The sequence below is a fragment of the Lissotriton vulgaris genome, chromosome 8 (genome assembly GCF_964263255.1).
Source record: "Lissotriton vulgaris chromosome 8, aLisVul1.2, whole genome shotgun sequence".
Lineage (NCBI taxonomy): Eukaryota > Metazoa > Chordata > Amphibia > Caudata > Salamandridae > Lissotriton > Lissotriton vulgaris.
In genome coordinates, this window is record NC_141696.1 from 1,303,190,534 (window position 1) to 1,303,202,674 (window position 12,141).

At 47.3% G+C, this 12,141-nt stretch overlaps 1 protein-coding gene across 1 annotated transcript in view; it reads right to left on the reverse strand.

Moving 5' to 3' along the window:
* ATM (ATM serine/threonine kinase) overlaps positions 1 to 12,141 on the reverse strand; it is a 1,399,724-nt gene that overhangs the window by 38,881 nt on the left and 1,348,702 nt on the right. Inside the window, exon 60 of the mRNA XM_086935231.1 lies at positions 3,207 to 3,321. Coding sequence (XP_086791357.1) covers positions 3,207 to 3,321 — 115 coding nt within the window. The remainder of the gene's footprint in view (positions 1 to 3,206; positions 3,322 to 12,141) is intronic.

The following is a 12,141-nucleotide window of genomic DNA, read 5'->3' on the forward strand; positions in this document are numbered from 1 at the left end:
CCACCGAGTCTGTGGTATCAAGTCCACATCTGATGGAGTAGCGTGCTGCATCCCGCCCCTCGGCAAGTGCCTGGGCGAGCCGTGCCTGGGCCTTCTCCGGACACTAGGGCAGCACGTCCGCAACCGTGTCCCACAAAGAGTGGGTGTAACGGCCCAAAAGGCAAGCGGTGTTGATAGACCGCAACCCCAAACTCAATGAGGAGAACAGTTTCTTCCCAAACTGATCAAACCTTTTGGATTCCCATTCTGGAGGAGCAGTCGGGAACGCGGTTTGGGATGTAGAGGCCAGGATCACCAGGCTCTCAGGGGTGGGGTGAACGGACAAAAAGTGGGGGTCGCCCGGAGCAGGGCGGTGGCGTCGGGCCACATTCCTATCCACAGGGGGCACTGTGGAGGGCTTGGACCAAGTGCCCATCTGTGAGGGCTTCATTAAATGGCAGCAGAGGCTCCGAAGAGCTTACTGGCGGCTGAAGCACCTCGTGAGAAGAATAGTCCTCACGGCTGCAGCAGGGAGCTCAAGAGCCAAGGCCTTGGCTCCCCTGCGCAACACCACACCATAAGTGGCACCCTCCTCCGTAGCCATGGAGGGAGGAGAGATGAATCCAATGTCAGGCGATGTGTCCAGACCACTGGCATCCCCCAACTCATCTGCCCAGTCCTGACTCAACTGGCACTGCTGTGCCAGAGGGTCCTCAGACCCCTCACAGTCCTCCCCTTCATCCGTGTCCTGATTAACAGGCAGGAATGACAGAGCCGGGTCATATGGGAATTGCTCACCTACCGAGGCCGGAGACGGCGCAGAGCGGCGCCGTTCCGACGCTGGACCGGGGCTGAAACTGGGGACGGCGTCCGAAGATAGCGCCGGGAGCGACATCATCAGGGTCGGCGCCAGCGGAGGAGTCGTGAGGTCAACTGGCGCCAACCAGGATCCAGGCCTAGATCCCTTGGGGTCCTGCGGCGTCGGGACCGAAAGTCGAAGATGGCGCCGGAGCTGAAGTACCAGACGGCGCCGGGGACAAAGCCGCCGGCCCGACAAAGCCCCTGGTCGGATCCGCGGGCACGAAGGCGCGCTGACAGGCCTCAACGGAGGGAAGTGAGTCCTCATGGCCATGAGGAAATCACATATCCCCTCCAGCGTCGCATGCAGCCCAGGGACCGGAGGGTATGGGGCCGGATGTGACGCCCACGGCTCCGGCGGAGCTGCTCGACCGGTGCCGCCCGAACCCTCAGTCGTGTCGCGTGAGGGGAGTCGGAGGAGCGATGTTGTTTCTACGACTTCTTTTTAGAGTGCCTCGACTTACAGGAGGACTTGGAGCCTGACGAGTGGTGATGGCTCGACGAGCGAGGACTACTGCGGCTCCGCGACCGGTCCCTCGACTGCCTCCTCGACCGGGACCTAGAGCCGCACGGAGCTGACTGCCGGATCTCAAAAAGCTTACGGGAACGCTCCCGCCTAGCTTTCGAGGTCAAGGCCCGGCAGTTGGGGCACGACTTGTCGTCATGGTCAGCCCCGAGGCAGTAGAGACACCGATGGTTGGGGGTCGGTCACCGACATCAGGCGGTGACAGGCATCGCACGGCTTGAAGCCAGGCATCCCTACGGCACCAGGAGTCGAAGTCGACTCGAAAAAAGATCCAAAACAGATCAAAAAAGTTAGTAAAAAAATGAATAGAAGTACTGCTCTTCCCGGATCTGCGCTTGCTGGCGCGGAAAAAAAAAGAACTGATGTCCGCGCGCGAGGGCAGCGTCTAAGTACTCTGACGATGTCATCCCGGTGATCACAACGCCGACGACGGACGCGGAGCCGCCGCCGACGCCTACCGACGAGCAGGGGAACTGCTGACTAAAACTTTCTGGATCCAGTCTGACGCTTGGGGATATTCTAAGGTAAGAAATTTAACACTAACCTGTTTCTTTCAGATATTGCATGTTCTCTGTCGAGGCAACAGATCTAACCAGGACTCTCCCCACAGATGAAAGATTCCTTGCACCAAATTCTGTTGTAGACGCCACTTGTGATCCGCTAGGCACCTTCAGCTGAGTTCTTCTGCTCTGTCGTTCAAAGAACAAGCCAGATGCTGAACCACCAGGGTAATGCCCTGCTGTTCCAGCCAAGTCCAGAGACGCAAAGCCTCTTGATACAGGGTCCACGACCCCACTCCGTGTTGCAGTACCACATGGCGGTAGTGTTATCTGTGAACACTTGCACTAGCCTTCCCTGGTTGAAGAGCAGAAAGGCTTTCAATGCCAATCAGATTGCTCTGAGATCAACAGGTTGATGCGAAGTCCAGATCTGCCAGAGAGTGCTCTGGCAGTGCTCTCCCAGGTAGCAACCCTATCCCAGGGGTGATGCATCTGTCACCACTATCGGATCTGGTTGGGGGAAGGGAGAGAGGTCTGCTGCTGACCCAATTGTGGTTCATAAGCCACCACTGCAGGTTCTTTGCAGTTCCCTTGGAGATTTGGACCATGTTCGAGAGATTCCCGGGATGCTGTCCAACTGCAGAGCCCACATATGCCAACAAGCATGTGCCACAAACAAGATGCAGGAGGCCATGAGGTCCAACAACCTAAGAGTCAGTCTAAGCAATTCAGACTAAAGGCTGAAACATTGGCATCATAGCCTTAATATCCTGAACTACCCGCTCGGGAGGATAGGCCCAAAACAGCACTATGTGCAGAACAGCTCCGATGAAAAGAAGCATCTGAGAGGGAGTCAGGTTTTACCTTAGCTCATTGATAGTGAACCCCAGTGAGTGCAGAAGGTTTGCTGTAGTCTGGAGATGGGAGATGACAGCCTGGGGCGAGCTCCCAGTCAACAGCCAATCTAGATTATGCTTCTCTAGATGAAGACTCTAAAATTCACTCGTTGTTGATTACCTTTAAGGTATGCCAATTGCTTCTGGCATAACATCTCAGTAAATTGCAGGATCATCTGAGCTCACCCTTCCCTTTACCTGGAGACTGGGCAGCAGAGCTTAGCTAGCTTAATCTCTCCATATCTTAGCCTTTCATGTCTGATCTCATTCATACACACTGTGTCCCCAGGTTTGAGCTATTCACTACAATACATTCTGCTGATAAAGAACGATCAGCAACATTCTAGTTTTCATGACAAATTGTGTCTATCACTAGACAATAGATCAGGCATTACAAAGCCACAAAATAGAATTAATACAATAAAAGCATTTTTAAATGTACCTTACCTTCTAAAAACACCCTCAACGCCGGTAATGCCCATTCCATCTACAATATCCCTGGTTAATCGAAATGGAACTGTTTCTGGCGTTGGAAGAATTTTTCCTTGCTCAAATGCCACTCCTACAGTAAAAAAAAAAATCACAATGCCATGAATTATAAAACAGAGAAACTGCACAGAGGGGAGAATGACTATTCACCAAGTAGCAATTTGCATAGGACCAAACTCCTGAATTATGGCCCTCTTTAGACAGGCCCTTAAAACTCTTTAGAACAAAGTTCTAAAATTAAGAGGATGCACTACGCAGGCACACAGCCTCTCAAGAGCAAGTATTTTATGGCAAAAGGTACAACCACATCTCAGTTTTAGAGCATCAAGCTCAGAGAACCCAATTATGCAAACCTAAAGACACGGAGAACGATTTTGGGTCATAGGATGCATGGACGGTAAACTCATGAGGACCTTTATTACAAGTGGAATCCATACTCCTGAATACACTGTGACTGAAGCATTTTTCAACGTAAGAAGGGATCAAGCAAACAAAATACACACATTAGGCAGAGAAGAACTGTGACTTAGCCTAAGCAAACTGTGCAGTAGTTTTAGAATTTATTCTGAATCAGTATTTTCTACAAAAGATGTGGAGAGAGAAGACCAACTATGTATGTTTCAGAAAGGCTGTGGGAGTGCCCCAGTCCCAAGAAGAGAGGGAAAATACCTTCAGAAATTGACTAATCATTACTTCATTACTGCTGGTTTTTAGATAACGTGCTCAGAGTTGTGTCTTAGTTCTAACAAACATATGTAACTAACTTTCTAAGCATTAAAACATACACAAATGTTATTTAAGGAGATGAATTGAACACTTCAAAAGCACAACTGCAGATACACCCATACTCAATGAGTTGCCAAAGAATCATGAGTTGAGTCTGGGAGAGAGCTTAAGCCACATCCACTCAGTGGTAGATATTGAAAAGCGACCATATTGTGCGGTTCAGTTGTTAAAATGTTTTAAGCTGCTCTGATTGCCAGCTCGAAGATGAATAATATGCAAAGGAGATCTTGAAAAGATCCAGTTCTGAAGACTCAGCTGGTAAATATAAGTTTGAAATTAAAACATGTTTAAGCCACTTCTGTGATGCTCAAATAAAAAGTAGAAAGCTCACTTTAGCCTGTTGGAGATATGGGCCTGCACAACAAAACCTACAAATAGAATATAACAATGCATATCCCTGACTATTTCAGAGGTGATGTGACTGGTAAGGCAGAGGTGCCTTCTTCTTAAGGAGGCAAGAGTGGGAACCCTCAGAGGGTTTGTGGTCAGTTCCAAATATTGTATCACAAATCAAAATGGCAACAGGTAACTAAGACCTTCACGGGTCAGTAGCAGCACTTTATAAACCCCTGATTGACTGATTAATTAGGTAAATCTAATGTGTATTGGGCACTCTCTAATGTAGCCCAACCATATAGACACATTCATAATGTGGGGACCTGCAATGATGGCCAACAGACACTGGCCACCACACACCAGCCCCCTCATGAATGCCCACTGTGTTTCATAGCTATTACTCGTTAAAGCACGTTGAGCCCTCTGTTCTGTTGAGCATGCTTTATGCTGAAAGTGTAGGAAATATTTTGAAGCTGTCAGTGTGCAAAGTGTCCTGAAATGAGTAAATTGAAGCACGATAGACTGCAGGCAGAGTAGCAGTTCAGTCTTACAAAGAGCTGACCCACCTTCATTTGCTTCAGAAGATCACTTATGAAACATTGTGAGGACACTGCAGTGAAAATCAAAAAGAAAAATGTACTTACTTTTCCTCACCTCATATCTGATAGAGACTATCTGGCTACAGGTTCCTTACCTTAAAATATCCACCAGGCGTCAGACTGTATCCAGAAATTTCGAGAAGTACCCCTGCATGCCGGTAGGTTGGTGTAATTCGGCTGTGTATAATCCAAGCTGAAAATGATGTGTGGGGTATCTATATAGATGCCACCCTGGCACAAGGTCAGTAATTTTTGCGACTTTTAATGCATGGAGCACGGCGCCACGATGACGACTGGCAACTGGTGTGAAATTTAAGGCCCTTTGAAGGGTGACCCTTTCACCTTTAATCAGCTCATAAAGCGAGGTGGGTGGTAGGGCCAGTAAGGAATCTGCAGCTAGACAAAGTCTCTACCAGATAAGGCGTTACAGAAGATAAGTAACTTGTTCATCTGATAGAATCTTCTAGCAACAGATTGCTTACTTTAGAATAGATACACAAGCAATGCCTCCCTGGAGGTAGACTTGCAAGGCCAATTTAAACCAGAAAGTTCTGCAGGACCAAAAACTCGAAGTGCCCATCCCAATGGACCTGAATGTCAAGGCAGACGTGTTTGGTAAATGTGGGCAGAGATGCATAGCAGATCTTCTTGATACAGAGTACTATCTAAATTGAGATGGTCCATTTCTGTACAGCCTTCCCTTTTATAGTCCCTACGTACCGCACGGAAATCTGATAATCCTCCTGGTACTTCTACACTCAAGGTAGAATGGCAACTCTCTTTATGGGTCCAGGCGGTGGAGTCTCTCCTCCCCTTTGAAGGGATCAGGCAGGACAAAGAAGGTAGGCAGGGTGATGTTTTGGCCTACATTGAAAGTAGTCACAACCTTTAGAAGGAAGGAGGCATTTGTCCGGAGTACCAGCTTGTCCGGATAGAAGATGGTGTAGGGAGGGTGTGCAGAGAATCCCTGCAATTCGCTGACGTTCCTTGCTGATGGTATGGGCACTAGAAAAGCAGTCTTGATGGTCAATAACTGAAGGGCAATTGGGCAGAGGCTCAAAGGGCCCACACATTAATAAATGCCTGGGCAAGTAGTATGTCCTACTGGGGCATGATGAAAAGCATGGGGGTGGGAGACGTTTTGCAAACCTTTTTTTAAACCTAGACACAACAGGTGACTTGAATAAAGAAGCTTGGTCCAGCAACTGCAGAAAATGCTGAAATGGCAAATAAATAACCTTTTGTGTGGTGAATTTTGCTGTTTCTCTCGTGTAAGCCATAACTTGGGAGAGTAGGGCTCAGGCCTCCTCTGAGACACTAGGCAGCACTTGTACAACCGAATCCCAGATCCTCTGGAAATATCGCCCCAAAAAGCACAGAGTATTAACCGACTGCAGTGCAAGGCTGGCGGAAGGGAACATCTTCTTGCCAAAGGTATCCACCCTCTTGGAATCCCTATCCGGTGGACTGGAAGGCAATGTGCCAGGGTTGTCTAGAGGTGGAGGCTTGGATCACCGAGCTCTCCGAGGTGGGGAACTGGGTAAGGAAACTGGGGTCTCGAGGAGCAGGTTGATAGCAGTGGCCACTGTCCTATGCACAGGAACCCCGGTGCAGGACTCAGACCAGGCTCCAAGTACAACGTCGGTAAGGGTTTTATTAAAAGGGAGTAAGGGTTCGGAAGGTACGACTTTCCAGCTGAAGCACCTCTGTCAAAGTGTTTGTCTTGATTGCCAGTCAGGGCAACTGAAGGTCCAAGACCTCAGTCACCCTGCACACCACCATAGAGAAAAAGGCTCCCTTCTCCATAGCCACAGTATAATGAGAGACCAAGCCAGTGTCCGGTGAGGTGTCTTACCCACTGGTTCCGACAATTCTTCGTGGCACTTGTTCTCAGTCTCATCTAGAGGTCCTCAGACGTCTCACCCTCTTGTCTCCCTCTGAAGGCCTGTTAAAGGCAAAAGGCACTAGCTCCAATATGGAGAGGTTGGTCCCAGTCAGTACCAGATCCCTGCCTGGCTCGGTGTCGGAGTCGGGATAGATGATGGGGATGATGCTGCTATGGGGAATCTGCAGCATCATCACTGGAGCAGGTGCTGAGGAATGTCTTGGTCTCACCAGCGGCTCTGCTCCGGCTCCAACACGGGATCAATGGAGCCCTGGGCGGGCATTAAGGGCAAACCTGCTGGTGTGAATCAAGTGGGAGCCCCTCGCGAGCCCATGGGGTCCAAGCCACCCAAATATGAGGTGCATAGCCTCATAAAATTATGATGAGCAGGGGTCGCTCCATGTCCGAGAAAGTCAGCGTAGCCCAGAGGAGACCTTGACTCAAGCACTGTCGAAGTGCAAGGCCTGGAGTGCCAATGCTCCTCGTCAGAATACTTTGACAGGTGCGTGAAGTTGAAGACCTCTTTGACTTCGCTTGTGGGAGTTACCTGACAAATTCAAGTGAAACGAAGATTGCTACAAGCGGCTCCGCAAACCATTCTGAGATCTTCCGCTCGACCGGGATCTTGAGCGTTGCTTGGTCATCCAACATCAGGTGGTGAGGATCTTGAGAGATTGCTCCCTCTGCGCCCTCAGGTGCATGGTGTAGCAGCCCTTGCAGGTCTTGGAGTCGTGGTCACTATCCAAGCACCAGAAACAAACCACATGTGGGCCTGTGAAAGGCACTAAATTGTTTGAAACCAGCCGGTTTCTTTGAGGGACATCCTATCACATCAAATGAAAAGATTTCCCAAAGAAAGGTTTGACAAAAGTCGAGAAAAGGCCAGTCCAAAAAGGAGGGTAGCGCTCCATAGATCAGCGTTATCTTGCATGGAAAGTAAAGAAGTGACATCAGCGCGTCATGGTGGCATCTATATAGATACTGAGCACGTGATTTCCAGCATCTGAAATTACGTGCGCAATATTTATCTAGGTACCACGCCAGCCCGCTGATGTCAATTCTTTCCTTTGCATGCCAGATAGCACTGATCCGAGGACACACCTGACAACTTCAAGTGTGATGATGATAGCCGGGTGCAGACCTGCAAACAGTCCCAGGAGCTTCCGTGTGCGCCGCTGGGTTACCCGACGTTGAGCTGCAAGGAGCTTGAGGGATCGCTCCCTTAGCACCTTCAGGTGAATGGTGCAGCAGTCCTCACAGGTCTTGGAGGCATGGTTCCTCTCCAAGCACCACAAACAAACCAAATGTGGGTCTGTCACAGATATCTGCCAGTCACAGGCGCTAAATTGTTTGAAACCAGCCGGTTTCTTTGAGGGCCACCCTATCACATCAGGAGAGAAAATTTCTCAAAAAAAGGTTTCACATATAATGCTAAACCAATCAAATGACGTTTTGTACACAGAGGATGGTAGCTTAAATATTAATGTGTAGAAGTTGTAGTGTACTGTGCATACCAACGTTTGCAGCTGCTAACACATATCCAGTGTGTTTCATACTGCAAGTGCCCTACATGTGCTTGCCTACAGGAGTAAACCAATGCATGGCATGCTAACCATTCATTTAATCAATCAGCATTTGTAGGGTGCAGCACCCTAGGGGTATCTGGGCGCTGGGGTGCGAAGTCTTCTTTCAGAAGCCAAGACTTGAGGAAACTGTGGGAAGAGGGAAGAAACAAGCACAAAAAGGCAAAACAGAGGGCAGAAAAAAGAGGGATATGAAAAGACATAACAGAGCAGAAAAATGAGCAGGCAAAAAACAGAAGGCAAGAAAACGAGCAAAAAAGGCAAAACAGAGCAGAAGAGGGCAAAACAGAGGGCAGAAAAATTATCAGAAAAGGCAAAATAGTGGGAAGAAAAAGGAAAAACAGACCAAGAAACGAGCAGGGGAGGCACAAACAGAGGGCAGCAGATAGTAGTGGACTGCAGACAAGCTGGGCAGTAGTACCATCGCGGGGGGAGCTGGCGCGAGGACCTGTTCAATGGGGTTCTGCTGGACTCTCCCTTAAGTAGGTACTAGGGGAAGGGCAGGGCGCTGGGTGGCAGGAATAGAGAAACCGCGTGAGGAGGGAAACAGCGAGAGGGAGGGAAATATTGGGAAGAGGGAAGAAACTAGCAGAAAAAGGCAAATCAGAGACCAGAATAGCCAAACAGAGGGCAGAAAAACAAGCAGAAAAGGTAGAACAGAGGGCAGAAAAACAAGCAGAAAAGGACAAAACTGTAACTTTGAATTGTGTTCCACTAGTGGTCTGAAAACATTAGTGGTTTGTTCATTTCAGAGGTGCCACTACAAAGAGGCAGGCTGTGCTTCTACTTAGAATGTCTGTGTGACTTTTTTTTCCTGGTCAAGTTAGTCTCAGAAAAACATTCACTAAATTTGAGAAAAACCAATGGAATATTATTATAAGACTTAATAAAATAGGCCTTCATTGATTCTCAAAAGGAAAACGTTTACTGAATAGTCTGTAGATATTTGCCCAGAATGAAAGATACTCTATTTATTTATTTATTTATTTATTATAGTGTTTTGTATAGCGCAAACAAGATCCAAGGGTATCAGAGCGCTTCACATAAAAAGAGAGCATGTTAATAATTAACATATAAAGTCATATAGATAACATCACATAGAAATGAGGTAGATAGTCACATTACACAAATATGAGGTAGATAATTATAAGGCTTTGGGAGGAGTGTATAGATAAATATCCCTCAGTATGAACATTATGCATTAGGCGGTCGGTTATGGTTAACTAACATCATATCAATTTACGCAAACCTGTATGAGGTAGAAGATTATATGGCTTTACGATGTGAGGTAATATATAAATTCACATTGACATGAGGTAGTGATGTCTGCCTCAGTAATGACGCCAGTCTCAAATCGTCAAATCCTACAACTTATTCCCGTTGAGGCTCCCCTTTACTGATGGCGGGAATGTTCTGATGTAGAGCTGCACTTGTTTGTAACCGTGATCAATAAACCTTTGTAAGGTATTTACACATCATGAAGCTCTTTCCTTCTCGCTTAAATGTTCCAATGTTCTGAATCTTCCTGATGTTTGGAGGGAGTGAGTTCCAGATTCTGGGGGCGGCTCCTGAGAACGCTCTGTCATAAGTTTTTTTCTTTCTGAAAAAGGCTGGTCGCAGCAGCAGCTCCTTGGCACTCCTCGTTGGTCTGTTACCTCCCGATAGCTTATTTTTTTGGCTAGGTATCTTGGCGTGTTGTAGTGGAGCGCTTTATGGGTGATACACGCTATCTTTAGATGTATTCTGGCTTCAACGGGTAGCCAGTTTAAAGCTTTCAGGTGAGGGGATATATGGTAAAATTTTCTTGATCACGTGATGAGTCTTGCAGCTGCGTTGAGGCAAGCTTTTAGAGGTGCTGTGGACGTTTTTGGTAGGCCAGCTAGGGTGGTGCAGCCATATTCAATCCTAGAGATAACTAGGGATTGGATTGCAAGTTTAAGATCTGCCTCTGAGAGGAATGGTTTCAATTTTCTTAAGTAGTTCAGGTGGAAGCGGGCACTTTTAGCCATTGAATTAATGTGAGCTTTCATGTCAAGGTTTTCATCTAAAGTGATTCCTAGCGATTTAGCTGAATTGACTGGAGTTGGGGTGCAGTTCAGCGCCGTCACCAGCTTGGTCCATTTCTTTATTTCTGCCTGGCTCCTTGTTGGTGAAATTAGTAGGAACTCTGTTTTGTGGGCGTTTAGCTTCAGATGATTGGAAGTTAACCATTGCAATGCCGTGTTTAGAGTCTCATTCATTAGCTCAATGTCTTCAAGGGAGGCGATCTTTATGTATATCTGCGTGTCGTCCGCATACATGTGATAGGATATCTGTGATTTTCGGAGAATTTCTGTAAGAGGTTCGACATACAAGTTAAACAAGTCAGGGGATAGTGTCGATCCTTGTGGAACTCCAATTGAATTAGGGCATATAGATGAAATTGATTGGTTGACCAGGAATCGTGGAGTTCTGTTCCGTAAGAAAGACTCGAACCATTTCAGCACATTTCCCGCTAGTCCCATCCTGTCCTGCAGCCTGGTCAGTAAAGCTTCGTGATTTACTGTGTCAAATGCCGATGACAGGTCCAGGAGAATCAGTAAGCATGCTTGGTTTTGGTCTAAGGCCTGTAGCGCATCATCGACAATATGGAGGATCGCTGTTTCTGTGCTATGCCCAGATCTGAATCCTGATTGGCATTCATCTAGTAGGGAGAACTTGGTGATGTGTTGTCTCAGTTGGCACTGCACGCATTTCTCAATTAGTTTGGCCAGTATAGGGATGTTGGTTACTGGGCGAAAGTTATTCGGATCTGTTGCATCCGCTGTAGGTTTCTTGATTATGGGAACAACTTGCCCTGTTTTTAGACAGTCGGGGAGGATCCCTTGTGACAGTGATGCGTTTATTATTTCGGTCCAGATTGGGACTACCATATGATTTCTCTTAACCACTTCGCGGGTAAGGGGTCGTGATAGTGGTTGTTAGGCTTAATTTCGGAGAGCGTTCTAGCGACCTTGTCCTGGTCATATAATTCGAATGTGTCCCAGTATGCCTTGTTTTTCGTCTTGCTACACTCTGTTGTCGAGTCGGAATCGTTTGTAGCCAAAGATTGGATGGGAATGTTAGCCGCTGCGCTAGTGAGCTCTACTTCCAACGATTTGGCCTTCTCCGAGAAAAATGTCGAAAATTCCTCACAGCTTAGGGGAGTCTTCGAGTTCTCATGAGCGGTTTTGGCTAGTTTATTTGATTGTTGCTTTAGGATTTCAAAGAGTTTCCGCAGTCTGTTTTTGGCACTGTCCAGTTCAGATCTTATAAATTCCTTTTTGGAGTTGATGACCTTTTTGTTATATTGGTTTCTGATGTTTCTGAGGGCTTTCAGCTCTGGTGATGATGGGTGTTGTCTCCATTTTCTTTCGGCCATTCTCAATTTGCGCCTGTCTTCGTTCAGTGATCCATTAAACCATGGATTTTTTACCTTCTCCGTGACTCTTTTCAGTTTTAATGGCATGGTGTCATTGACTATGTTCCCGACTGAAGTTATGTAGTGATCGGTCATCTCATTTACATTCTGCAGGTTGCTAGGTGTCTTTAGGTCTCTTTCACAGCTTTCTACGAATAGCTCAATATTAGCCTCTTTTGTGTCTCGAATCCATTTTTTGAACTTGCAGGGTTGGGTGGTCTTGCCCTTTTTCACTACAGGTATCATGAATGTTATAGAGTGGTGA